Genomic DNA, 27,626 nt, shown 5'->3' with positions numbered 1-27,626 from the left:
TCAAAACCAGTTGCTGGAGGAATCAGACTTGGCGCCGATGACCTTCCTGCACATGTTGGAATTCTCTTGATGGAGAGGGTATTCGTTGCCTGCCAGTGGTTCTGCCTTCCCCCTCCTTGCAGTGTACCGTCTGCCCGACGGTAGACTTTCATACTTAGTCACATCACTCCTGTGAAGACACAAAATGGTTGGTCTGGCATTAACAAATACATGCAAAATCTGTACCATGTAGGTGATGCTAGAGATAAACACTTTACTTACAGATTACACTTCCATCACGTGTAGGTGTGATCAGAAAGTGTTGTAATATCTGCAAAATAGCAGGTACTGTTTTCTTAGGATTTCTGGAGGTGCTAGAGTTCTTTAATGCATCTCAGGCTTACCACCTTTTGGATCAGAAAAGCCTGAATGGAAATCTGGCACAGGCTTTGCAAATGTTATTGCCCTTAGGTCTTAGCAAATAGGGATTAGGAGGAAGTAGTAAACCCAGTCTCTCACATGGCAATACAATTGCCACTCTTTGGCTACTGGAAAGCATCTTTTCTATCTTATTGTGCAGTTGTTTAGCTTTCAGGTAAGTTGGTGCCTTAATAAAATATGATAGAACATGACAGTTGCAAGAACTTAACACACCAGATACATTTGTTGATGCCAGTAAATAGCAGATGATGAAAAAACTTTCCACTTCAGCTAGTTTATAGCTATGGACTTCATCTCTCAACAGTGTGGTAGAGAACTACTGCTGGCAGAGTTTCAGATCACTATCAGAACTGATCATACACGAGGGGTACATTGTGATCCTCAAAAGGTACTTTCTGAATCTCAGCGGTTGGAGACAGGGGAGAATGGGTTGGGAGAGAGGTTGTAACAGCCTACACTGCATCTGACTGTGCTAGGCTGAAGTTTGGCCTCTGTTAATCTCTTGTGGCTGTGAACACCACAAGTTTCTGATTCAGCAGCTGGCTAGAAGAAAGCCTCAGAAATTGTGTGCTCTTAGTTCTTACCTGAATGGAGAATCGACTCTGTCCATCTGCATACAGACTAAAAATGGGTACTGTGAAAACTGCACCGTGGAGATGAAGTCTAATGTTGTTTCTACTTCAAAAGTGGTTTCCACGCCAGTTTTCACAAAGAAGGAGTCCACCTCGGTGTTACCAGCTATAAACATGGCTACCCTGCAAATAATTCAGGCATTGCAATTAATTCAAAACGCATTAAGAAAGAGGAAATTAAATTGCAAACAGTCCTATCATCCATGCATGAAAACTGAAGAAAGGAGCCTGTTCTTCAGGTAAAGCGATATAAATTCAGATGAGACCAGTGGGAACTGGTATTACCCAGATGGAAAGGGAAAGAAGTACAAATGTTCTCCCATGCAGATAACTTATTTAATTTTAACTCATCTGCACGGTCTTTTATATTTAAATTCTTCTCATTTGGACTACCAGGGCTCAGAAGCCTCTACAGCTATAGTGCATGTCAGGAGTATCTCACCGATTCTTGATGTTGGTTTTGGATTCCCTGTACCACAGGCTGAACTCCATCCCTCCTGAGATGTCAATGGCCAGGCCACCCAGGAACTCCGCGCTGGCCCTCGGCCCAGACTGCAGCTGGATCTCCTAGAGCCATCAGAAAGCACAGGTAACCCCCATTACTGACTGCAGACCTCAGTGGTTTCCTTATTCCCTTTTGTACTGCCAACATAGCACTCATAATTTTGCAGGAACGAAAAGGAATAGAAGGCTTTTCTGAAAGGGTGGACAAAGCATCTCTGATGTACTTCAGTCCCTAGAAATGGAGATGAAGCTAAGGCAAGTGCCTTGCATCCTTCCCCTCTCCACTATATGCCAGCTGGCATAATTTCTGCAATGAGTGTCACTGCAAGGGGTATCATGGCCTCTGTCTCACAGAGGCTCTGCTGGCAGTTCAGCTGCGTCATTAAACTCACTGCAGCAGTGGTGCAGTGCAGTGTGACTTCTTCTGTACACCTGAAGGCAGCCCCATACTGGCAGTAGGATGCACAGTGCTTTAAGCAGTCGTGCAGTGTGTAGTGGCTCTGAACCCACTGTATGGCAGGAATTACGTCTGCGGTGGCTGGGTGGTCAAACACGTTAGCTAATGTGCCTTAATTGCCACTATGGGTTTGCTTTTAATGCATTTTAAGTCAACAATCAAGTGGACTCATGGCTTCCTGAAAGTTCTACAGCTGGGCTGGAAACTCATCACATGGAGCCTGTTTCAGAAGTGATAATACAGCTCAGGGTCATGGCAGCTCATTACTTTTATGTTTTGATACCCAGCCAAGATTTTAAGGTTCACTGAGCTTGGCACTCAAACTCGCTTTATACAGTTGTCCTGCTTCCCTAAGAACTAGTGGCTTAATTCACTGTTTTAAAAGAACCATTAATTTGGGAAAAGTTTATTTTGATCATGTCCCTCATATACAGGGCATATCCTCCTCTCTCCCAGGTGGTTTCCTCCCTCCTCCTGGGTTTCTGTGCCTGTGGTATTCTCAGCACCTGTAATCTTGCAAGCATTTGTAGGACATATGAATACCCAATTTTCTCCCCCTTCCCCATGTCCAGGGACTTTGAAAGTTCCTCTTCTCAGATATTCAGTAGCTCAGTGGTTCCAGCTAATGCTGTCCCAAGATTTAAGAAAGAAGCAAGCAGAGACAGGCTGGCTTTCTAATCCCTAAAGCAAGGAGCAACATTTAGGGAGGTTTTTATTCAGAGCATTAGTTTTCCTGCCATAACCAAGGACTTGGGTGATTATGATGCCTGTATATGGCTGCTTCACTTTTTAGGGTAAACAAATCTCTGGAACAATCTCCTTTGCAGAGCCAACTCGGCAATCAGTTGCTTGACCCTTGCTGAAGTCAAAAGGAGTTTTTGTACTGACTGCAGTGGGCCAAGGAATACTTTACTTGTCAGTCTCTTCAGGTGTGGAGGTAAAGCTTGTTTTACTTTATTTGACTTTGCTTTTAATTGGAACTGAATTGGTGGGTAACTGTTAAGGAGCGAGGAGGTAACAGTATACAATCTGGCAGAGACACATACACACAACCAGAGGAGCAGCTATTTTTAGATGCATTGTCAAATTGCACCTAAAAATATTAGAGTAGGCTTGGTTTTCAGTATCTGCACAGTTAAAGGCTTTAAAGGCTACCTCAAATTAAGTCAGGTTTGTCGCTGAAACCAGAAGAGAACCTAAGGAGCACTTGTCCTGTGTTTTACCAGCTCATCCATTTCCTTATTTAGAGTTTAGTCCTGTCCTTTGCCTCATGTGCAGATCCAATCCAGGCTGACGGGAGGTGTAAATCACAGCAACCCAGCCTCCTCAGGAGCAGTATCCTCCTTTCCCTTCCTATTTTAAGCTTTGTATGTCATTTGCAGTAGAAAATGGAATCTGAAAGATCAGAATTGTTAGTTTGTCACTGAATGCTGAAATGTGCCATGTTTCAATAAGAAAAGTTTCTTTACGCACTGCACTGACAGTGCTACTGTAATGCAATGCAGAGATTGCTGAAATAGACACTTCTTTGGGAGCTGGCTATCTTCCACTGGGGTCTGGCTTTCAAATGGATTCTCTGACCTATTAATACAGTATTTAATTTCTCTGTGCTTCTAGCAGGTGTGTTGCCTAGGAGAAATATTAACACTACTGAACTTTAATGTAGGTGCCTTAGGGGTCTCAAAAACAGTTTTATGAGAGCTGTTTATATAGGGAATTATAACTTCTGGATGGTTATTCTTAGCCCTCAGAGAACTCTGTGAGAACTGCAAAATGCATTCAGACTTCAGTTGGTGCAGTTATGTGAGAAAAGATGTTACAGATGGTGGGCAGGAGCCCAAGCTTAGAAGCATCATTATTAACTTGGAAATCACCTCTCCAAAATGTGCCTATTGTGATTACTGCAGTTTAGAGTTAATAACTGGGGTGAGAAGATTGGGGGGGGGGGGGGGGGGGCACGGCAAGTTATTTGACAGATTTGACAGCACTTTAAGTACTACTCAGTTTTGGTCTTTCTGTGCAAAAGGATTCTTATGAACATTCTTATAGGGAAGCAGAATTTCTGTAATATTTAAAAATAACTTTTCTCAACATCAGGCTGCACCAGTGCAAAAATGTCAACACGAATATTACACAGGTGTTTGTCTGACGATTCACTTCCCCTGTTTTGAAGTTCCAGTCTTGGCTTCCAAGCCATCCTTCTGAAGTTTGATCTAAAATGCGCTGTTTGTATCTTATGTTTGGGTTTTGCCTGTTCTGAAATCACTGCAGCCAACTGTGGCACACTGAGTTTTGGTATCAGAATGGGAGTTGTGTTTTCCATGCCTGATTTTCTTCTTTGAAAGAAGATAAAACCACGTTTGGCTTGATTGTCTACACTATGAATTTGTGAAGGGCCTTATGTTCTGGGCAAGGTATGTCCACACTGACCAGGGAACGTGGAGGTAGTACTCAGCTATCAAGAAGCTAGATTAGTTATGTCTCTCTTGCACTGTTTTTCCTCATTTCCAGTGTTACACCATTCATACTTCCATTCTGTCAGCATTTTCTGGTACAGTTGTAATCATAGTTCAACTGTAGGTTGACAGGTGAGGGCACTTATGACGAAGCTTAACTGTGTTACGTGGAAGTGCCCAAACCATGCTGATGTTGCTATCGACCTGGAACCTATCTGTAAGAGCATTCTTAGGAAGCTATGCTGTATTTAAAATGCAGCTCATCCTGAAGCTGTGTTCAACAGCACTTCAAATATTTTTTGTCTTTGTGGGGTGTAGAGGTAAGAACAAGTGCCTTTTTTGGTTGGGAACACACACTTTCAGTTGTGTCCACTACTTGAGTCCCAAAGAGCTTAGGCAGCAAGTGCGATAGTGGCAACCAAAGAGAGAAAGCAGGTGGGATCCCACCTCATCACATTGCTGCCCAAGCTTCCAGAGAGTCAGTGACTGACCGAAAATGTTACACCCAGGTGCTGTTAAAAATGGGATGCAATCCCAGCCCTGGTGTGCCCCAGACTTCAGTGAGGTTCTCCAAAGATGAGGATTGGAGAATCTGCTGGCTGGCAGAGCTTTCAGGGTGCCCAGCCAGCTGATTCAGCCAGGGTATGTATGGAGCTCAGTGCACGCACAGCAGTTGGAAATATTTAGTTCTGTAAACACCATGCTCATATGCTCAGGACTGAACATGATTATCTTTCTCACCTCTGCAGTCTGTTTGTTGAATAGGTCATGATAAAGCTTTTGCCAATAATCTGTGTGTGAACCATAGTGTGTTGTTGGAATGAACTTTAGTCAGCCAATATGTGCTGACTACATACGTCTAGAGGGCTACATGGAAAGCCCTCTAGACTTTTAATAGTTATAAAGGGGCTGAGCTGGGTTCAGGAAGAGGAAGGCTGCCATGTGCATGGGGTATTTCAGTGTAATGTTGATCAGAGTAGGTTTTCTCATAATCTGCTTTTGGCGTTTTCTTTTGCCAAGAATTAAAGGGGAAAAGCAAAAAGTAAAGTTTGAGTGCAGATATTTCCTGAGTTGAGTGCTGCTCATGGTTAAATCCACAGGTTCTAAGGGGATTCCTGTTTGGGAAGAGCAAAAATATCAAACCAAGTGCTGGTCCTGCACTTTCAGAGAGATGTCTAGATTTTTGTCCTTCAGTAATACATTATGCAGCTGATTATATTAATACATGAGTCTGTATTTGAGCATAATATTAACAGTCTATTTGGTATAACAGTTGTATAAAAGCTACGTAATCCTCATTTTAATTCCTTGTTTTGCCTAGCAATAAGGTTAAAGACCTCTTAGCATTGTTATTTGAAGGTTAGTTATTTGGGAAAGTCTGAGTACCAGTGACTCATTCATTCCATACTTGACAGTTATGGCCTAACTGGACGTAAGGTCTCTGGACCACTTGTGAAGAGAAAACTTTAGGTGGTCACATGGGACAATACTTATTACAAGAAACTGTGGGAGGTGAGGCCACAGGTGGTAGCAATAGGAGTTTTCTACAGGAAACTCAGTTGGATTCACTTTTATTCAGTGTTACTTTGTTTTCTAAAATGATACATGTTCTCACCTTTGCTCTAGATTGCTTTTCATGTAATTTCACACTGTTTTTTAATACCTGTAACTTTTATATTGCTTTCATAGTGAGTGAAGCCAATGTAACATTGATCAGGTATATCAGCATGAAAAAGAAAGAAAATAAGATGTTCCACAACAATGGTGTGGGGGAGGGAGCATCCGTGCTTAAGAGACAGAAAAAGAAGCAAGCAGTGTGCTATCGGTACCTGTGAGTAGTCTGTCAGGAGGATAAGTCCTTTCACCACGTTAATGAGATCTCCAGTTGCTGAGAACATTTTAGACATTAAATCACCGTACCCTTGGAAAAATGTAACTGGCCTGAGTTGGACATCGAACAGAATGGCTGACATGCCAGCATAGGAGTCCAGGTTTTCCTCGCCTTCATCAGGAGTTGCAGCTATTATGGACTCCAGACCTTGAGCTTCAATCACCACCTAAGAAGCAATAGTGATACAGAATCAGTGAAAAACTCTGCCTGACCCAAGTTGTTAACAACCCTACACGTTTTCTTAATGCCTGACTTAATTTTATGTAGTTGTAGATTAAACAGTATGAGGTTAAGACTTAAAGGAACTAAGTAAAGCAGTTAGAAAAATGGAAAATGAAATAATCTCATGGCGTGTTTCTTCCCTTTAGATGCAGGCAGAATTATTTGCCCACAATACAGATCACAATCTCGAGCCTGCTTTCAAACAGATTTTCTTTTTTCTGTATGACTGTTTCCCACAGACAGCTGGAAGGAAAACCCAAAGATGTTCCACTGCACATTTTTTGTCTTGCAGAAATTTAGGAGCATTATAGTATTGGAGATATTAGCCAACATTAACAAAAGTCCAAAATAGAGGAATCTCACTTAAATCTCTGATTCACACATTTGATCTCCTCCTTGTATTTCTATTCTGTGTTACACCCAAACAAACTCACAAAGATTTTACTGATTATATCAGGTTAACAGTACAGGCTTTAACCAGAAACAAAACTTGATACATGATACAGAACAAAACATTTGTCTTTTTGTATATGTGAACATGCGCCTTATTGGCTGTTCTGAGTTTCTTTTTTTCCTGTTACTGGCTTGTTCTCTGCCAAGTGCAGCAAACTTAAGCATCAGTTGAATTGACTTAGAAACTGTAAGAAGAGGCCCACATACTGGTAGAGTTTTCATATAGAGTGTGGCTGTTACCTGGATGGCATGAAGTTCAGCATTTCTATCAAAAATTCGGATATTCAGGTTACTTCTCCTTAAAATGCCAGAGCCTGAATAGAGGATGTCAAGACTGTATGTAGATGATACATCTGGACCACCTTAATTAAAAAAGGAAGAAGGTACCTGTGACTAAACTAGTGGATTAATCAAGTGTTTGGGAATACAAGCAGGGCTAAAAGGCAGTTTTGTGGTTACGTACGTGTAATATAGCCAGAGTAGGCAGAGGAAGAGCCCGTCTTGGAGAAGCGATCGTAGTTGTGAGCACGCATGTCTTTCAGAACTTGCCGAATTGTTTTGCTGTGGTATTCCAAAACAAACAAACAAATGAAAACGCAGAGACACAAACATGTTGTAGTACCAAAGTATTACTGTTCTGTAGAAATTCCAAATTTGAGAGAGGCTGAATTTCCCAATAGGAAAGAAGGTCTTCAAAACCCTCACATTTTCACACTAAAAATCTGCCCTAACCCAGAGTGTCTTTTCCAGTTGAGCTACTCTCTGCAGTCATAGATAGAAAGGCAAGCAAAGGTCTTGCTTGAAAATCAGTGGTGTTGAGAAGAAGAGATATTTTGACGATTTTCAACAGTGCTGTGATGTTTAGAATTTTCTGAGCCCAACTGAAAGAAGTAAGACCAACAGATGACATCTCTTGCCGTAATGCAAGTTAGATGCCTAATTCTTATTTGTACCTCTGAAAATGCAAATAGCTATTCAATGAAAGTCTGAAATGCAGATATTTGTTCTGAAATATCAATACTTTTCAGTGACACGAAAATGAAGCATCCTTTTATCCTCTCCTTAAATTTTACAGTAGAAATTCATGAGAACATGTGTGTTCTTTGGGTTTCTGCACAGAAATAAGGATGACCTGAATTTATTTATACTGAACTTAATGTACCTTGAAGGCATTTCAAAGTGAAGTATATCTTGGATCATGGAGAGCATGTACTTGTTCATTTCCAGAGGCAGTTCACCAATGGAGAGCAGGATGTTTTTCACTTCCATGTAGGATGGGTTACTGTTTAAGATGATAGCAGCTGCAGTGGTTCGCACTGTCTTTTCGTGGACTCTGCGATTCTGGTGGTATATCCTGTTCATTGTTTCCTTCACCTGTCAGGAAATAGATTATTCAGTCAGTGCTCACACAGATGACTGAGCGAAGTACAGACTGGAATATTGTTTATAATATCAGCTTAAGCTAGCTCCACAGCTAAGGCTAATACTTAAGAATGTATTTTCAGCACCCTGTTTTTTCATGGTCCTTTTGGAATGTAAGAGCTGTGTAGTTCAGTGACCACATGGGCAAGTGGGTCATTTGTTATGTTTTCTCAGCCACAGTCTAAGTGCAGCCTTCCACACTGATTTCCACATCAGGACTGTAAATAAGTAGAAGCACTAATATCAAAATACTGTAGCAGTGGCAAGATCAAGAGAGATTTCTTTGACTGTTAAGGGACAATGTAGTTTAAAAAAGTGAAGAATCTTGCATTATTAATTTTCTAAATTGTGCCTTTGGTGGCCGCATGTCCCTGAGAAGTTGTGACACATCTTTGTTACAGATAAGTCCATGGAAAGCCATGTAGCCTCACTGACAGAATGGCCTCTAGCATGTTCACTGCATAGCAGCACCCTGACAACCTCAGTCACAGCTGCCAGCAGTAGCTGTGGAATGGGATGCAGCGTAATGCCGCAGAGGCAGGCCCTCATGTTCTGTTATTTCTTCCCTTACTCTTGGAGGCTACAAGGTAAGATGTAGCCTCCTTACTTCATGCATTCTGCTTGGTTATGCAGGTGCCCAAATGTTCCTAATGTCTCCTGTACATCACAGAGAAGGCAGCGCTCTTGTGAAAGAAGAACAGTTCTCCTTGCAGACTGCTTGCCACCTTCAATGGCTGTGTGTGGCTCTGGAACCAAAGGCTGAATAGCACTGGCAGACTGGGAGCTGGGATTTGGCAACCAGGAATGTATAGAGTTTTCTGGCTGGAACTAGAGCTAAACTAAGAAATAATTTCCTGGAGGTAAGAGTAAAACATGTGGAGCATCTTTGAAAAGAGTGGGACTGACAAAGGAACTCTTGTTAATTTACGCTTTATCTTTAATCCAGTCTCTTGCACTTCTTTTCTTGGGCAGTATGTTTTCTTACCTCTTTGGTGAGGAAAGAAGGATCATATCTCTGCAAGGCAGTGGCAGCAAGATTGCTCATGGGCCCTTCTTCTGACTCAGCATACTTCAGAAGCAGTGGAATTGCTTCGGGAAGGAGTGCATTCTTCAGTGCCAGCAGGTACATCCTCACGTTGTCATCTTTCTTAGCCTTCTCCAGTCTATTTAGAATCAACCTTTTGGCTTCCACAACAGCCTAGAGAAAGCCAACAGCATCTTTAAATGGTGATCATAAAGCTATCTTTTTCCCTTGCAGAAGCAGGAGGAGGAAGGCTGGGTTCTAGCATGTTTCAGGTTCAAAGCTCCATTGCACAGTTAGCAAAAGTGTAATTTGCAAACTGTATGAGGATGGCTTCCTTCAGCATAAACAAAGTGGCTATAGCCATGGTGACACCTGATCTATAGGTTTATCATTTGCTAGCTGCTCTTCCCCTGATTCAGGTCTTACTTGTGGGGTCAACATGTCCCCACAAAAAAACTCAAGAGAAGTGTTCATTAGTGCTTCATAACATAATGTCATAAGAGCACTTGGCAATTAACAGAGGAAGGAAAAACAGACTCCTTAGAGGCATTCAGGTGCTCTGTGTCTTTCCAGCAGTGTGCTGCAATCCTAAACAGCACAGATCTAGCAGGTAGCCGTGCCTTGTCTGATCACCAGCATCTACTCAGTCTATGGTCAAGGTTATAGCCTTCCTCCTTGGTTGTTCTATGCATATTTGGGGTAGAGTTGTGTACTTGAACCAATGTTTCTTCTTCACAGAGCTGAAATTACCTAAGTGATTGCAAATATTAAAGAGGTCCTGATTTTGCCAGTGTTTCTCTGAGGGCATGCAAAGCTTTTGGACAAAGAAGCAAAAGTATTGTTTCTGCTGACAGAGTAGGCAGTGACAAAAAGTTCTGTCAAAGAAGGGCAAACTGGGAGAAATGGGAAGACACCAGAATAAAGCCTAAAGCTGATAAAATCAATGTCATTATAGAAAACCAAACCAAACCAAACCCCAAATCAAACAAATAAACAAATCCCTAACCCTTTATCTGTCAAACATAGGATTTTATGGGCTTATTTTAAAACAGGGGGGAATATGCTTCCCATGTCTCTCATGCTCTCCCAGTAACATCAGCAGAGATCATTTACATGCATTGCAGAGCAGAATTTGGCCAGCTGTGAACAGCAGATACTCACTGGAAGCTTGCAGCCTTCTCTGTCACACAGCTTCCTGATGAGTGCTCCCATGACAGTGACAAGAGTTTCTCTTATTTCTTCATTTGCAATATCCTCCTTGAACTTAGCCTGTTATGCAAAAGTAATGCTGTGAGTCTCTCTGAATACAATGAACCACAGTCTGTAGTGGGCTGAACACCCTCCCTCATTTCCTGTGAACATCAGTGCAATGCAAAGACAGGGATGACCACAAGGGCTTGGGCTCAGGCTAAGCAGAGCACTGCTCTATCATTACATATAATAACTGACTGCCATTTTCTTCTTGAGTTACATTCAGCATCTCAAATAGATTCATTTTGAAGCTGTGTTTAAAAATATCATGTTAAATGGTCACAAGACTTTGAGAAGGCAACAAGCAAGCAATCCTCAAATAGTTTTGCTAAGAGTCAGAATTAAGTTTGTTTTCAAAGTAGTAGATATTGATAACATTTTACAGATTAAATAGACTTTCAGTCTGGACTTATGGATTTTTGTTGTTTCCAGGCTATATCCTGCTGGCACACCTAAAGGTAACTCTGGAAAGCATAAGGAAAGGAAAACTGGAAACAGGAACAGTCATTTCTTCTTCCCATTCCCTTTGACAGGGATAAGGCTCAAGAGTATTAACTGCATTGTATTTGTTTTATGTTTTGACTTACAGTTAAAGATTTCAGGAGCGTTTCACTGGGGTGAGAAGCAAATCCACAAGCATACAGGAATCGCTCCTGCAGGAGAGAAGTGCTTTCATCTTTAAAGTCAAGAAACTCCAGTATGGCCTCCAGTGACTCCGGGGTCTGAGCAGAGGTTACCGCATCCACTATCTGCGGGCTACACAGAAGTGAAAGTGAAGATATCATTGTAATGAGCTAGAGAATACTGAAAAGACTTTGCTGCTTATAGAAATAAAGAAGCTAATGTGCTGAAAGATCTCTTTAGTGCAGGTAAGAGACAGAATTTTTTACTCTTCTTGGTAAAAAAACAGTGTCCCTGAATTTTTCCTCCTCAAAATGGTAAATGTACTCCAGAAATTATTCATATCCACGGATAATAATATATGAATGTATGCAAATATGGGACAAAGAAAGTATTAAAACCCCCAGAACTATTCAGGGTGTCTTAAAGTTTACAGAACAAGGTTGTAAATGGAAAAAAGTGTTTCATTTCTACATACACAGTGACAATTAGAGAGCAGGCTTCTACACTATCTGAGTTACTCTCAGGTTTATCTCCATTATTAACAACTGCTATAATTTATTTGAAAGATACTGACTGTATGGTAGGATACTCGGAAATGCTTTCCAACCCCCAAGCCTAGGTGCATATGCTGTTCACACCCAAACTCTAATATTAGGACAATAACCAGGCATGAACTGGTTGGATGTATTTCCATTTGAAGGAAAAAAATGGGCAAGGCAAGAACAAGTTATAGAGTGTTTCAGAACAAGCAGTCAGGATGAGAACCTTTGCGTAAACTACAAAGCATGTTTGCCATGTATTGTAGATACAATCTACAGATACAAATATCGTATCAGTAGATATTTGCAGCACACTGCTCATATTATACCACAGGAACAAGCACAGTTTAAGAAAAAAGTCCTGTTCCTGTAGACAATACTGACCACTGGGGTTTGCATTGCTAGGACATCACCAGTATAATTGAATCTCTTCGCATGCAATTTGTCCTTCTGCAGTTTTCAGTAACTTAAACCTTTTGAAAGCTTGCTCATAATGACTTACAGAAGTTCTTTCTTTTCACTTCTAATAACCTGCAGTATCTCCTCTTTCGTAGCTTTTCTGATGTTCTGAATGAAGGACAAAAAGCTTTTTGCCGCTTCAGCTTTGGAGAGTTTTTCAGGATACATTTGCTCTCTGATGCTCTTCCAGTGTTCAGAAAGCTGCAAAATAATTCACATTATGTCAAGTTTTTTAGATTGTGGTTTCTGTTCTCAAAATCAGAATTACTAAATGCAGATATGTGGGCCAGCTATTGCTCAAATTAGCTGAAATTCAATAGATTGCTCATCCTTTAGCTAAGTATTATTTATGGCATCTCAGCACAAATATTTTTGAAACCTTTCTATAGCTTTCACTCTTCCAACACTTTAGTATTTTCCTGATAACATACACTGCCTTAAATGCAACCTACTTTGGAGCAAAACCTGACTATACTGCAACTACAATAAGGTGAATTATCTTCTCTTGAAAATTTACAGTGCTTTCTGGTGAATACAGTGTTTGCCTTCCATTTCCACTTTCTCCTACAGAATTTTTTTTAGATTGGGCAATGCACAATTCCCAATTCACAAAGTAATCATATTTTCTTAGAAGATGGTAATTTTTAATTGGTTACTATGGAACAGGAGTAAATGTCCCGTAAGTACTTCCCATTTTTCATTCATAAACCTGCATAAGATAGGGAGAGATTTGTGGTTATTATACAAAATGATAGGTAAGATGGCATTACAACAGGTATTGGCCTCGTCATATGTTGCTGCTATATTTATTCCATGCACCACATTTTTGACCTGAATGAGCCAACATGGTACCAAAGCACCTATATCTGTCCTTCTAGACACACTCCCATAAGAAACCAGTGCAGGTATTTTGACCTTTCCTCTCTTACTTGCCTTTGCCTCTGTTATCTCAAATTATCGAGAACATTCCTTGGTGAAAACTCAGCTGTTCTTTGCAGCAGTTTTTACTGCAGTTTTCCCAAGTGGGAAATAACACTAACACCCATTTGACCTTTACTAAAATACTTCCTCTCTTCAAGGGTTTTGTATTAGGCAATGGCACTTGAACCTGCCCACAAATAGAAGTATCATTCAGCAGTACAGAGTGCAACTTCCATCAACTGTAACAAACAACAATTAGGCAACAATGATTGAGACATAGGATATTTCCTGAGGATTAATGACCAGCTGGGAGGAGCTTGTGTTGTGAGGCACAGATGGGTCTGCTAACCTCAACTGGTGATTAGTACTTAGCACCAAGGTCAGTGTGGCTATTATAAGCTGAAACTGGATAAACATGGGGGTGGTGTGTGTGTGTGTGTGTGTGTGTGTGTGTGTGTGTGTGTGTGTGTGTGTGTGTGTGTGTGTGTGTGTGTGTGTGTGTGTGTGTGTGTGTGTGTGTGTGTGTGTGTGTGTGTGTATATTTTCTATTCCCTCTGTTGAGGCTGCACCATAGCCGAGCAAAAAATCTGTAACCTCACTGATCCTGTATTTCCTCCTGTGCAGATCCCGGCTGTGTGGGTTGCTGTTAGTCAGCTTGGCCTGTACCCTAGAGACACCAAGGTGGGAGATGTGAGTTGAAGCCATCTCAAACAAAAGAGAGTGAAGGTCAAGTCTTCCTCTTTGGGGGGGGTGCTGTAGCCATTCATCTGCCACAAGGAGCAGCAGCCGTCTCCTGCAGTGACCATGACTTTAAAAAACAGCATTCACAACCGTCTTTTGCAAGGAGCCTCATTCTGCTGATGTGAATGTCAGGCAGTGTGGATCGAATACCCCAAGGATTCAGGGACAGATGTATGAACTTCCACATGGGAACTCAGCCGAGCTCGGACAAAAATCTCTGTCAGGAACAGAGAGTCAGACCAGAGGTTTTGTGGACACTCTAGGAAAATTCAAGACAAACCAAGAGATCCTAAACTAAGCAGGAGTTGGTTTTGAATATCCGTACCTGACAGCTGCTTTACAAACCTACAAAGGCTGGCTGCACAAGACAGAACAAACCCACCTTATTCTGGGGCAAGCATCCTTTCTTGTAGGAACCAGGAGCATAAAAAAATGTAAGAACCATGAGCTCGTCTGAAAAGAGCACACTTTATGATCTCCAAACCCAGAAATCTAGGCCTAAATTTAAATGTAAATGTTGGCCATAACATCATGTAAGCTAATGCTGCCATCTGTGAAGTGGGAACAGTAATGGTTATTTTACCAAATTCATAGATAGAGATAAGACCTGTTATGATTTAAAAAGGGTTTTGAAAACATAAAAGTCTTGAGCATACCATGTCAGCATGGCATTAATGTATACTATGATATATAAGTACCAAATGTTATGTTGCTGCTTTGGATACAGTGTTCTGTTTATAGATGCCATCTTTTCATAGCAGCTACTGTAAAATACAGTGAGAAAGCAGGACTTCATTCTCATCGTGCCATTAGGTTTATAATGGTATAGCTCAGTCCCCAGGCAGTGCTCTGGAATTATACCCTATGTTTGTTATCTTGGTCTGGAAATTATAAGTATTATGATAAACTCAGTTCCAAGTGACAAATTGGTCAGCACAAACCCTGACGAACAGAGTCAGGGAAAAAGCACCTGTCCCTGCTCTTTTAAGATCCCTTGATGTTCCCTGCTCAGAACTGTTCCAGCACGCATGCAGCATCATTTCTATTTCATTTCCCCCAACACATGTTTTTTATCTTCTCTGCAGCTCAACAAGCATTAGACAACATAAATTATTAGGGTGCAATGCTACTTCCAAATAACTAGCACAAGTTCCAATATAGTAAGGTATTTGTGCTCATAAGGAGTATCTCCAGAGGATTAAAATAAGGTGTGCTGAATAGAAGCCTTATCTTGCTTATCAAAAACTGATAGAGAATAATAGTCTTTAAATTGATGTTCCCATCCACTGCTAAATTCATTCCACAATATCATTAAAACTGTTTCCTAACAATCACTGTGGCAATTTATATTAATTTATGACGCATAGGATCAGTAAAATGAAAGATGGTGCATTTAAGGTACCAAGCCCTTGGTAGTCTTTAGATGTCTTCAATATAAAACCCAAGTTGTTGTTTGTTTGTTTTTTCTCCAGGGGAAAAATGAGAATAGTATTGGACTTGCCAAGAGTACTGAAGTCCTATTTTATATTTATAAAACACCTATAAAGTCTTTTAAATAAATTACTTTCTTCAGGGTTGGGCAGTAAGAAGAGACTAGATATATTACCAATAAATAATTAGCCTGCCTAAGGAATGGCTAACTACCATTAATTTCTAGGAGCAGTTCAGCTCCTCCATGTCAGAATTGTTTCTAAACACTGGCCAACTATGTTAAAAGTAATTTACCACTACATTTCCAGAGGAAAGTAGCTCCTGCTAACTCAAAGTCGGCAAAGATGAGATAAAGCAAAAGGGTGGTGTATTTTCTAGTGGTTTTGAGAAATACTGCACTTAATCTTTGAAAGAAAACAAAAAGGTTGGTACTTTTAGAAGTAGACCTTAAAACACCCTTGTGTGATGGAGCACTATTTCATCACTGCTGTGCTCCCCACTCCGGGGTGTATTTTATATTGCTGTGTTAGACCTCTGCTAGCGGGCTGTTTGGACAGAAAGTTCTTTCACACTTGTTCTGCTCAGTCAACGAACTTGACGTCCAACAAGCTTGTGTTTACTTACTGAAGGACACTTTTTGCATTTGGATTTGACTGGCTCTGCTACCAGTGACACAGCAACGTAACTGGAGTCCAAGGTCTTGATAACACCCGCCACTTGCTTCTCAGCAATCAGTCCAGGCCCAGCTTCTACTGACTTCAGTTGCAGCCTCTGCCTGTGTATCCATACAGTGAAGACACCATTAGAACTTAACCGTTAGAGCAGAAATGAAGAAATCATGGCAAGAGGAAACCAAAAAAACCCTCCACAGGCCAAAAATATGCAACACAGATTTAATGAAGTTTTATCTTAAAATGATTAGAACGTGGCAAGCCTATGGCTTTTTTAAGGTAGCAGAAGTATCTGATACCAGCAGAATTACTGCTAGAGGTATATGGCATAAAATACCTAAATAATAGACTTTATAAGTATGGATTTATAGCACCTGATAAACAGCCATATACATTCTGAAATGTTTCATGTATTTGTTCATAAGATCTGGAAAGTGGGAGTCTGAATGTACATTTTTCTAATATCATAATACTAAGAAGATACCTGAATCATTTATCTTGCATGAGTATCTCCAGACTTCCAGGGTGGTGGAGTGTGGAGCATAACACACTAGGTTTCACTATTGTTTCCTTTTTATGCAGCAGATTTTGTTTTCTATACTTCTGAACTTTCACATACTAGAAATTGAGATCCATTGGAAGTATTTCTTAAGAAATGAGAGGACATAGAAACAGAACACAAGCAGAAGTAATGTCTTGCCTAAAATATTTTGGCCAATTCCAGCTGTTTTAATTCAATTTCTTATGAATGCCATTATTTCTTATTTGCAGTATGGTATAGCCCTCAATCAAAGTTGAACCTGGTACCATATGGATACAAAAGAGGCCTAAATCTTTACCTGGAGGGTTTACAGTTTTAGATCTTATGACCTGCATATATAACCTGACTAGAACCATGACATCCTGCTACTATCAGTGACAGTCAAATTGCCCAACTTACTTTGACACTATTTTGGCACCTGTTTTTCGTCGAGAATTCAGAACCAAAGCATAATTTTCTTCTGCTTTAATGGACTTAAAGAAACTGTCTTCCAGCACATAAATTGTGGCAGATGTGGCTTTTTTACTGACATCTAAAATCTGAAAATAATGAGAAAATAAACCAGGAAAAGCCCTGATCAGTAAACAACAGAATAGGAAAACAGCTCACAGTTCCAAATCAGAGCAAAACTTGAAATTCAATAGAGCCAACGAGGAAGGTGCATGTGGGTTGACAACATCTCAAGCTAAGCCTATATACCAGCTTGTCAAGAATTCCTTCTACAAGAAGCCAATCATTTCTGCACTATGTGTTTCAAATTCAGTGTGTGCTGGGAGGGGACAGGAGGGAAGGGAGGAGGTGGGGAAGTTATGGAGCAGGCTGCAACTAAGAACATCTTAAATGAGATAAAAGCTTTTCCAAGAAAATGTCTTGTAAATAAGATTGTCATGTTCACACAAGAGAAGCAAAGCCAGCCACCTTGCTTGATCTGTTTGTAAACAACGTGAAGTCTTTGTGGCAAATGTGAAAATCAGGAATTCAGTCGTAGTGTTAAGGCAGTTTATTAAGAGAGTACATGCTACCTTTGTACTCCTCTGAGCAGAGGAAGGTCAGTTTCTGATGCAGAGAATCTCAGTGCCTTCAGCAGCTGTCCAGCTGGCATTCAGTAGTAACTGGTTAGAAAGGCATTTACTAGTAGTGGAGGACCATTAAGGCCATAGAAGTGCTTCAGTTACCTGGCATTTATTGTGTAGACTGAATGCTGTGACTTAGCAGCTGGGAAAAAGATTGCTCTTTTCACTATGACTGTGACTGTACCTAGTGTTTTCCCCCAAAGGAAATGAAGCCTCGTATCAATTAAAACTTGAGTACAGTCAAGACAAAAGTGCCATAAATCTGCATAGAAACTAAAATATGTTATAGATGAGAGCAAAGAAATTATGTGAATTTGCGTGCTGTACTTAATGTCAGCTGAACCAAGGTGTTTTACATAAAAACATTTGAATCCATTCAAGAGAGGAGAATCCATCCCCTGTTCTCCCCATTGGTACTACCTATGAAATTTGTTCTAGTAATACTACTAGATGCACATGTAGAATTTGAACTAGAACTTTTGAGAAAATGAATAATAGCTGCTAAAATATATTTTAAATGGGCAGAACAGATTTTATTTTGTTAAAGAAATCATACCTGGTTGTGGCTGGTAAATCCTTGTTTTTGTATTTCACAAGAGGCAAGGTCTTTTATTTTAGTCACTTGATCTTGCCGCACATGGTAAGTAGTATTGCACTTCCCAGATATGTCCACCTTGGAGAAAAAAGAGTCATATTACAACAATTTCTTGAATTTACCTTTTGGACCCCAGAGCACCTTCTAAAGAGGAACTATTTTCTCCGCTGTTGGAATCCTGTACCAGAGATGCTGCACTGTTTGAGTTTATCAGTTTTGAAGGTATCAGTGTTTCTAACTACCTGCTTTGGATAGGCAGGGTGCTTTTTATTAGATGGCTATGAAGGAAAGTAACAACGTTTGCTTAAACAAAGAATTTAGGAAACATCTGGCAGCTGGCACTATACTCATGAATTCGGGTTAATTTCCAGCTTTGCTCATCTGTACAGATGTAGAAACTTAACAGTGTAAGTCAGGTTAAATGGATGTGCCTAAACCATTGTTTAACTTTGTGTGGTTACTCTGATTTAAAATGGCCTAATCCACTGAAGTAAGCTTAGGAAACTGACTTTAAACATCAGTATAATTTCTTTTATAGTGACCTAGTGTAAGTCGGTTTATTACCAAATTCTGCTAAATTGATAAAAGAATTGAAAATGGATTTTCACCAATTCTTTATGTTAAGTGCAGCAACTTGACTTGTGTCACAGAATCACAGAATCCCGAGGGTTGGAAAGAACCACAAAAGATCATCTAGTCCAACCCCCCTGCAAGAGCAGGGTAACCTAGAGTACATCACACAGGAACTTGTCCAGCCGGGCCTTGAATATCTCCAACGTAGGAGACTCCGCAACCCCCCTGGGCAACCTGTTCCAGTGCTCTGTCACTCTCACAGTAAAGAAGTTTTTCCTGATGTTCACATGGAACCTCTTATGCTCCAGTTTACACCCATTACCCCTTGTCCTATCACTGGACATCACTGAGAAAAACCTAGCTCCATCATCCTGACACTCACCCTTTACATATTTGTAAACATTGATGAGGTCACCCCTCAGTCTCCTCTTCTCCAAACTATAGAGACCCAGCTCCCTCAGCCTCTCCTCATAAGGGAGATGTTCCACTCCCTTAATCATCTTTGTGGCTCTATGCTGGACTCTTTCAAGCAATTCCCTGTCCTTCTTGAACTGAGGGGACCAGAACTGGACACAATATTCCAGATGCGGCCTCACCAAGGCAGAGTAGAGGGGGAGGAGAACCTCTTGTCACCAAATATTCAGAAGACTGTCTTTACATCCCCAATCTCAAATGCAATCAAAGGGCTGATTTCTGTCACATGCCTTCTGAAGTTAGCAGGAGCCACAGGTCTGTCTTTCAGAGCAGACTGGGCTCTGCCCTTTTCTCTGATGATGGTTTTCTTGCCAGATTTAGCACCATACCTCATGGGCAGGACCAGAGTGCAGCTGCAGCTGGAAAAGGCTTGCCAGACCTCTCTTAATGTTTTGAGTAAAAGCAGGTTCATTTTCGTATGAGTAGAAGTTTTTGACCTGTAGGAATAAAACCCAAGTATGTTACAAATTCGATTAAATGAGAAAGTAATAGTGAGGATCCTTTCTAGAAAAACTCCCTTTAGGTTTTTTTTCTGATTGAGAAGCTGAATTTGGACCCTTTGCCCTTATTTAAACAAACTCCAGGGTCTGCAAGGCCTGGCAATAACAATACAAACATATTTAGGGCTTCAGCTGTACCTAAGTACAGTTTCAGTACAGTGAGCATCTTTCCTCCTGTTAATTAGAGATAATTATGAAGGGAAATGGGAAACTTCACATAATTGCACAAGTGACTCATTTTTCTACATACTCTTCAGATAATCCCTCCTCACAGGGGCATAATATCTATTGCACTTTAGCCACAGATTACAAAAACCCAGAATGAATCACAGGTAAATTACAGTTAGAATGGCTTAAATGACGTGTCAAATGCATCACAACCTTTGCACTTCCATGGGTCACCTGTTGGGCTTGAGCCTCTCCTCTGGTAAGAAGACTTTGCACCTCCACTTCACATTCAAGGTGCTTTAAAAGTGCTCTTTTTTTTTCAAGAACTGTAAGTACAATCAGTGTGTTATCTCAGGGCAATCCTGGAAAGTAAATCACCATGCCAGGGATGAAAGTATCATACCACAGAGAAATCATAAAAGGAGTGCACAGATCCTGTTACCAGAGAAAAAGCACAAGTTTTTAATACTGCATCTCAATCTTAGCTTAGTGTGAATTGCTTAGTGTGTTAGAAGCAGATGTATTTTGACTGTGGTGTTCTGTATACCTCTGTTCTCATTTAGGGATGAGTACAGTTGGGAGCCAGTGCTGTCCTGTTTCTTTTTATGTTGTGTAAAACTGATGACAAGGTTGAGTCTGAAAGTTACTGAGCAGGCCTGATAGCAGCTGCAATTCAGTAGGCTGAGCTGGCGGACAGGCTATGTGCTCAGTGCCTATTTACAGCAGGAGGTAAAGACCCTGCAGGATAGGATGTCACAGCCCTCACTCTGCTCTGCAGAAGAGAAGAGGGAGTGTGACCTTCAACCTTCCTCCTTTTCTCACTGCTTCTCTACCCACGTCCCACCTGCTGAGAATTGCTTGGGCTGCAGAGGGGAAAGCAGGGCTGTTGGCCTAACACAACAAGCAACGGGAGGGAGAAGGAGCATAGAGAGGAGGCAGGAGCAGCCATGGCTCAAGCCTTGTCACCACCTGGCCAGAGCAGTAGGCTAAGTGCAAGGGGACAAGTCAGCAGCTCCACAGGGAAAAAGAGGGGGAGATGTATTTACTTTTGAGTGAAACTGGGATTCTGTGAACTGCAACTGAATGCGGGAAATCCAGCAGTGAGACAATGCTTCAGTGCTTTGTCAGGGCAGGCTGCAAAACCAGGCACCCACTGAAACACACCTCCTCAGTGTCCCTTCTCTTCTGAATTTTGAAGACAGTTTCCCAGTAGAGGAACAACATGAAAAGCCATCATTCTTTTAGCATCAAGCTCATTAACTCAGGACTGTTGAAACTGCAGGTGACACTGAAATAAATAATCAAGCCAGAGAGGTGGGAAAAGCTATCATGCTATATTTGATAAGGGTGATTAACACTGTTCCTCACAGACTCAGTATAACCTCCCTCATCACAAACTGTATCTCTTTTTCTGCCTTCACACCTTGGATAAAATCCTGGCCTCACTGGAGTCAACAGCACATATCTTACACAGCAACTGTGCATATATCTACATGTGTACTCACGTATTTGTGGCTGTTTACTTCCATAATGTATGGTGTTCTCAATGCACAAGAGGCTTGGGCTGGAAGGGCCCCTTGTACAGGTGAATTACAGTCTATTCTAAACTATAGTATTTCATTTGCTATGAGAGTGGTGAGACACTGGAACAGGTTGCCCAGAGAAGTCAGTGAATGCCCCATCCTCGGAAGTGTTCAAGGCCACGCTGGATGGGGCTTTGAGCAACCTGGTCTAGTGGGAGGTGTCTCTGTCCCTGGCAGGTTGGAACTAGATGAGCTTTAAAGTCCCTTCCAACCCCAAACATTCTACATAGAACGATAAGACACTATGGCATATTAAGAACTCTGAAAGGAGAGTGAATTCTCCAAGCCTGTAAGAAAAGATTTGTCTCAGATTTCCTTAGGGATTGAATTTTAAAAGACAGGGTCTTACTTTTCCACGGACTAGCTCAAGAACCATAGGCCTCTGTAAAGCTTGCAGATATTCTTTCCCAATGATCTTCTCTGTGTTTTTTCCTTTGAAGATGTTTTTAGCAGCTGGACGTTCATTCACATTTTCAACTTGAACATCTTTTATCTAGCAAAGTAAAAGCAGAGAAAATTTGTGTAGAGAGCAGTCTAGCATTGGCCTGGGGTAAGCTAAATCACCTAATATGTCTTTTTTATTTTTCATTTCTGGTTCTGATCATTAATCTTGCATGATTACTATGTCTATGTTTTCAAAAGAAACCAGCACTCACCACTGGGAAAATTAGTGGCAGAAAAATTCACCATAAAACTAAGTACCAAGCCCTGTTTGTATTTAGCAAATGTCTTGATTTTCAGCTAGAACTGAGAATTTCAGATAACTTATTGTCCCTTGGTAGGTGCCTGCACATCAGTTGTTTGAAACTGTAGAAGCTGTATGAAGCCGCTTCAAAATACAGGAGATATTCTGAAGTTCTGGCTTATGATGTTAGGTATTTTCTTGTGAGTCTTATTCTATATGAATCAGTTTATCAAAGAAACTGGTTGTAGGTCATAAGCAGAATAAAATGTTTAGCTCATCTTCTGAAAATGAGTTCTTCAAGATTAGATTTGCAGTTAGATAAATGGGCATGTTTTAAGTTGTCTGATGGCATTCATTACCGTAACTTTGACCAACTGGTCATCATCATTCTCAGGGTTTCTCCATAAGAGATTGACATCCACACCAGAAGAAAGACGGTATCCTGCACTTTTCTGTAGTGATGCTTTCACGCGATCAACATACACTTCAGTCGAGTAAGCAAATTTATATAGCTTGTCATTATTTAAGCTTGGTCCAGTAGTGTGCCCTGTTTGGGAAGCAAAAACAGTGTTTTAGAATTGACTGATTCACATAATCTGTTATTTTTTCTAAGAAACAGCTTTAGAAAAATGAAAAAATTAGTTGCCAACAAAAAATTTATGGGACTGAACCTGCTACCCTTAATTATAGAGGCTTGTCCCACTGGAGCAGCTGGGGGATTTTCATGATTAAGTTGACACTAATCCTATATATTCAAGATAAAAATATACAGCAAATCCTTTGTTCTATCTCTATACTTAAACAAATAAAAGAAAGTAAAATTCTTTACTTCGGACATATTAGAGTTAGAAATTGATCCAAAATTATCTGCAACTCCGAATACTGTAACTAATCATGCAATTTGTATGCTTAGCAATTTGAAATGCACTAATGTAATCTGTTGGAGCCAACAGAAATTGCTCCCTGCATCTATTTCACATTTATCGTGAATCTTTCCATTGAGCTTTACTTGGGGGTGATAGGAATGAAAAGAAGATATTGTGAAAATATTTTTAGATTAAGTAATTAAGCCCTTGCTCTTTAAACTAAAGAATTGTCCCTTTAGCTGTGCCTCTGCTGTTAACTGATGTATTTTAAGGCATATAAAAGCCAAATTCTAGCATAAATGCAATTTGCATACAAAATTTACGGTGCCATTTCCATCTGCATTAACAACAACTCAGACTGTTCCCTAGTGATTCGAAATCGGTAGTATACAAATGACTTATATTTTTCCTTCATCAAACTGCTTACTACCACACTATTTCCTATCTTCTCTTTCTTTTGCCTCATGCACAGCCACATGGGGAATGTGTGGCACCAGTGTCACAACTCTACCCAGCCTCAGGCACAGGAATTAAGACCATGCCCCTAAAATCTTTGTCTAAGGAGAATCAATTTCTTCTTGAATACCCTTCAAATATTTTGTCATGAAGGGTATACACAACATCCCTTTTCACTCCTTTTGAGGCCTTCCCTCCACTGGTGTGGATGGCTACACAGGTCTCTTCCTGACATGAAAAACTGGTGAAGTCAGTAGAGGGAAGGGAAAAGAAGAGAGGCTGGCTGAACACAAAGTGCTCTTACGTCCACAAAGCAAACACACATACAGTGACCTTAGGTGCTATCTGTAAGCAGCACGGCACTAGCCTCTCAGACCCAAATGCTGAACCACTGAATCTGTTGGGAATTTCTTCATGCAGTTCAGAAATTACAGAGCAGAAATGATAACAGAGTCAATCTAAGAAAAGCAAAATGCTGTGCTCAGGGAGAAGCAACTCAGTCTTATGACAAGTGCAGGGAAAAAATATAATCTATCAAAACATCTCAAGACAAATTCTTAAGCATGCTGTAATGTAATCAGTGTGTTCAAAGTCCCTTGCAGAGAATCAGCAGCCTATCTTGCTTTATGCCATGTCCCTTAGTGTTTTATTTGACTCTGCTAAATAAATTACAAATCACTGTATTGGTAAAAAAGAAAATCAAGGCCTTATTTCACTCTCAGATTTTAAATCCCAATTAGGTAGGTATAGTGCATAGTATAGTTCCATCATGGCTGGATGGATATATTCTGCAGTCCTCCAAGGGTCCAAAACCCCCTTTCTTAAGGTTTCATTGGCTTCCTTCCCCTGTTCATAGCAGTAGATGAAGGTCAGCTTTATAGAACCTTTCCCTGATGAAAATGATCACCCCACCATGTTTGGTCTGTAAGTTGCGTAAATTGGCAAAGTTACACCAAACTAAACTGACTTATGCTTTACACCTGCTGGAGATGTGGCACAACAAATTTGGTAATCCAGGGAGACCAGCCTGTTTGCATGACGTATAGCTCATTTGTTTTTGCAGGGAGGCTGAAGCATTAATGTTGGCATGACACGGCTTTTCTGGTTTTGCATGTCTTGTGCGTCTGCTTCAAAACAAAGTGACTAAGACGTATATAACCTTTCCTTCAGTTTACTGTGAATTTCCTAACCCCTTCCCCAGTTCCTCTTACTCCTATCAGTTTTGAAGCTACATTGCCCTTGAGAGCAGAGTGTGCTCAGTGTTTGCCCAGAGGTGGCTGCAGCTTTCTGGGACATCCGTGGTTCCTTGCTGTACCTTGGAGCTGCTTGCCTCCTGGTTCAAAATGTCCTTCATTTGCAGCGGAAATGGCAGTGCTGATGATTTAATATCAGCTCCGGTATTATGAATGCCACCCACTAGCTGCTTTCTAAACACAGAGGGTGACAGAGTCCCATCTAAAAGCAAGAGGTGGGGGGCAAGCATGTCAAAGAAAAATTATCTGGGTGCTGAGAGACATGTCTTAGTAGTTAAGGTGGATGTTTGTGGTTTCGCTCCCTTTTTCTTTTCAGTTAAAAGCATCTTTCACCCACCCACTTCCTTTTCCCACATCTCAACCTATAGATCTTTTTCCAATTTTCAAGTGTTCCTTCCCTCTTCCTCCCTTTTAGCACCTGCTGGTCCCCATGTACAAAAGAGCTTCTTCCTCCTGAAGGATATAGGTGAGCAAATGACACAGCAGCTTCTTGCAAATGTCATGGAAGAGATACATAATCACAAAGTATTTCTGGGAGCTAGAAGAAGTTCGGAAAGCTTTCACCATTTAATTTGTGGAAAACACTACAGGAGCCAGGACAGAAGACACCTTTGGTTGCAAGACTGGTCTCACTGATGGAAAAGGGTAAGCCAGCAGTGGATCATGATAACAGAAGCAGCAGAGATAAAGCAGTTCCCAAGGGGTTAGCGCTTACCCCAGTGCAAATGAGGAAGCCAAGAGAGACAATTGGGTAACGTGGTCAGTTTGAGAGGCAAGGGGGATATTGGTGGTTGAGGGACAGAGACACAGTGTCACTTCCCAGAACCAGTATTCAAAACAGTGTAACTAAATTTTCATACCATCTTTCATGAAGAAAACACCTGTACTATTTAAAAAATTATATTCCTACATCTTTGATATAAAATTTTCTTAAAAAAAAGCCTGCCTTCAGAAGCTGTTTCCTTTGTATTCAGCACAGCCCTGGAATCCATGCCGCCCATACAGCAATTACCATTTCAGCTGATAGCAAACGTCCCACTGACTGAGAAGGAAGGAGGGATGGACATAAGACTGCAATTGGCCATGCTCTCTTGGGGTCAGAAGTGCCTGCTTTCAAGGTGGAGTGCATAACACATAGTTTGACTAGTAATTTTAAGTGTCTGTCATTAAGGGTAACATGCCAGTTCTATAATTAAATCATGATACTGTATAATACAGAAGGTTACACTGCATGAGCAGAGACAGCTGTCAAGCCCTGTGCGTTTTATTAATACATATGGCATGCACAGCATGTGTGTCTCTAACTACTTGCTAGCTCTACCTTCATAAATTACATTTGCCACTGTTTCTGATACTGGATAGCTTTAAAAGCAAGCCCCATCCGTTTCTTTGAAGATACTTTTCAAGTGGAACTGCAGTAAGAAAATTTCATGTGCACTGATATTGCTGACTTGAAAAGAATATTCCTTCCATATTTCCAAAACACAGTAAAAAGGTAAAAAACTCATCCTAATCCCAGCTCTGTCACTTGGGCCAGTAAATTAGATCTCAATCTCCCTGCGCAAGAGTGAGAGAAGACCTGGCAGAGCTGAAGGGAAGACTAATTAATGAGAAAATCCTTGCTGGGTATCCTGGCGATGTGAAGTGACAAGGAAGTATTACTTCATACCAAGACGTAGCTTTGCTTAACTGATGTTAAGGAGAAGCTGGAACAAGCAGATACCAGAAATATGGCACATCAGTATCTAGCCATAATCATTACTTGGCATTACACTCATGGGTAGAGCAACTACCTGCAAACTTCTCTGCTTTATAACTCCTGTCATAAGGGGGTATGGACATAGGGAGGAAAGATGCTGCTGTGTACTTACACTGACACAGTGTCCTGGATGCCCTGCAGGGAACAGAGGGAGGCACCCATGAGAGCACCTCTACAGCCTTTCTAATAGTTGAACCTAGGATGGCATGCCCCCTCCCTGCTCCTCATCATAATAAAAACATACTTGTTAGACTGAAAACTAGGTGTTGGCTCACGTTTTAAGGTTTCTGCTCTTCTAAATTTAATGTCAGGTTGTACACAAAGGGCCACTACTAAAGACATGTTTCCTTGCTTCACACACTGCCATTGCTGAAGTGAGCAGTCTCCAGATTTCATACCCTTGACATTTGTCAGCAGACCTGAGTAAAACCCTGCTCCCAGAGCTTGTGCAGACACCCAGGTTTTCATGACTTATTGCAGAGCAAGCTTCCCATGAAATTAACGGGATGCTTGTTACTGACTTTAGTGGTAGCCGATTCAACTGCTCAGAAGCTGAAACCTGGAGAACCCTTAGCACTTCCTGGCTCTGCTCCACCAAAGCCCTTCTGTGTGTTTAACTTTGAGTGTGTGAATAGTTTCTTTCAAGTTGGTGCCCCCACAGCATGTCCTGACTAAGCAAGGTCAAGATCCTCAGTCTCCTGGCTCACATTGCTGGCCCTGTGCACCTGAAAACACTCCTCTATCCCCTCTGCTGACATGAACGCCACAAGTGCCTAAACCTTTGTAATTACTAAACGAGTTTGTATTACTCAGTGATGGGTGAGTAAAGATGATAATTTTTGATGCAAAACAGACCTGCATACACACACTGGTTATGCCTCCGCTAAGCCAAAAGCTGAATTAAGCCCAGTACAGACCTACCTTTAACAGAGGCTGAGTAGGTGGAAATGATGCAAAGGAACAGCACAGTAAGAAGAATCAT

General features: G+C 41.0%; 1 protein-coding gene across 1 annotated transcript; it reads right to left on the bottom strand.

Moving 5' to 3' along the window:
- On the bottom strand, positions 1–27,626 carry MTTP (microsomal triglyceride transfer protein; the record flags this gene model as incomplete). The annotated part of the gene is made up of 18 exons (XM_080631402.1): positions 1–169; positions 1,005–1,175; positions 1,495–1,619; positions 6,299–6,526; positions 7,276–7,397; positions 7,499–7,596; positions 8,198–8,409; positions 9,443–9,655; positions 10,643–10,750; positions 11,320–11,488; positions 12,398–12,555; positions 16,072–16,222; positions 17,059–17,198; positions 18,289–18,405; positions 19,704–19,811; positions 21,975–22,118; positions 22,670–22,857; positions 27,566–27,626. 18 exons carry the CDS (start codon positions 27,624–27,626, stop codon positions 1–3), a joined length of 2,682 nt encoding a protein of 893 aa, XP_080487528.1.

This window comes from Psittacula echo (genome assembly GCF_963264785.1).
Source record: "Psittacula echo genome assembly, chromosome: 1".
Classification (NCBI taxonomy): Eukaryota; Metazoa; Chordata; class Aves; order Psittaciformes; family Psittacidae; genus Psittacula; species Psittacula echo.
The sequence above is the reverse complement of the archived record's forward strand: the minus strand, read 5'-3'. Positions and strand labels throughout refer to the sequence as shown.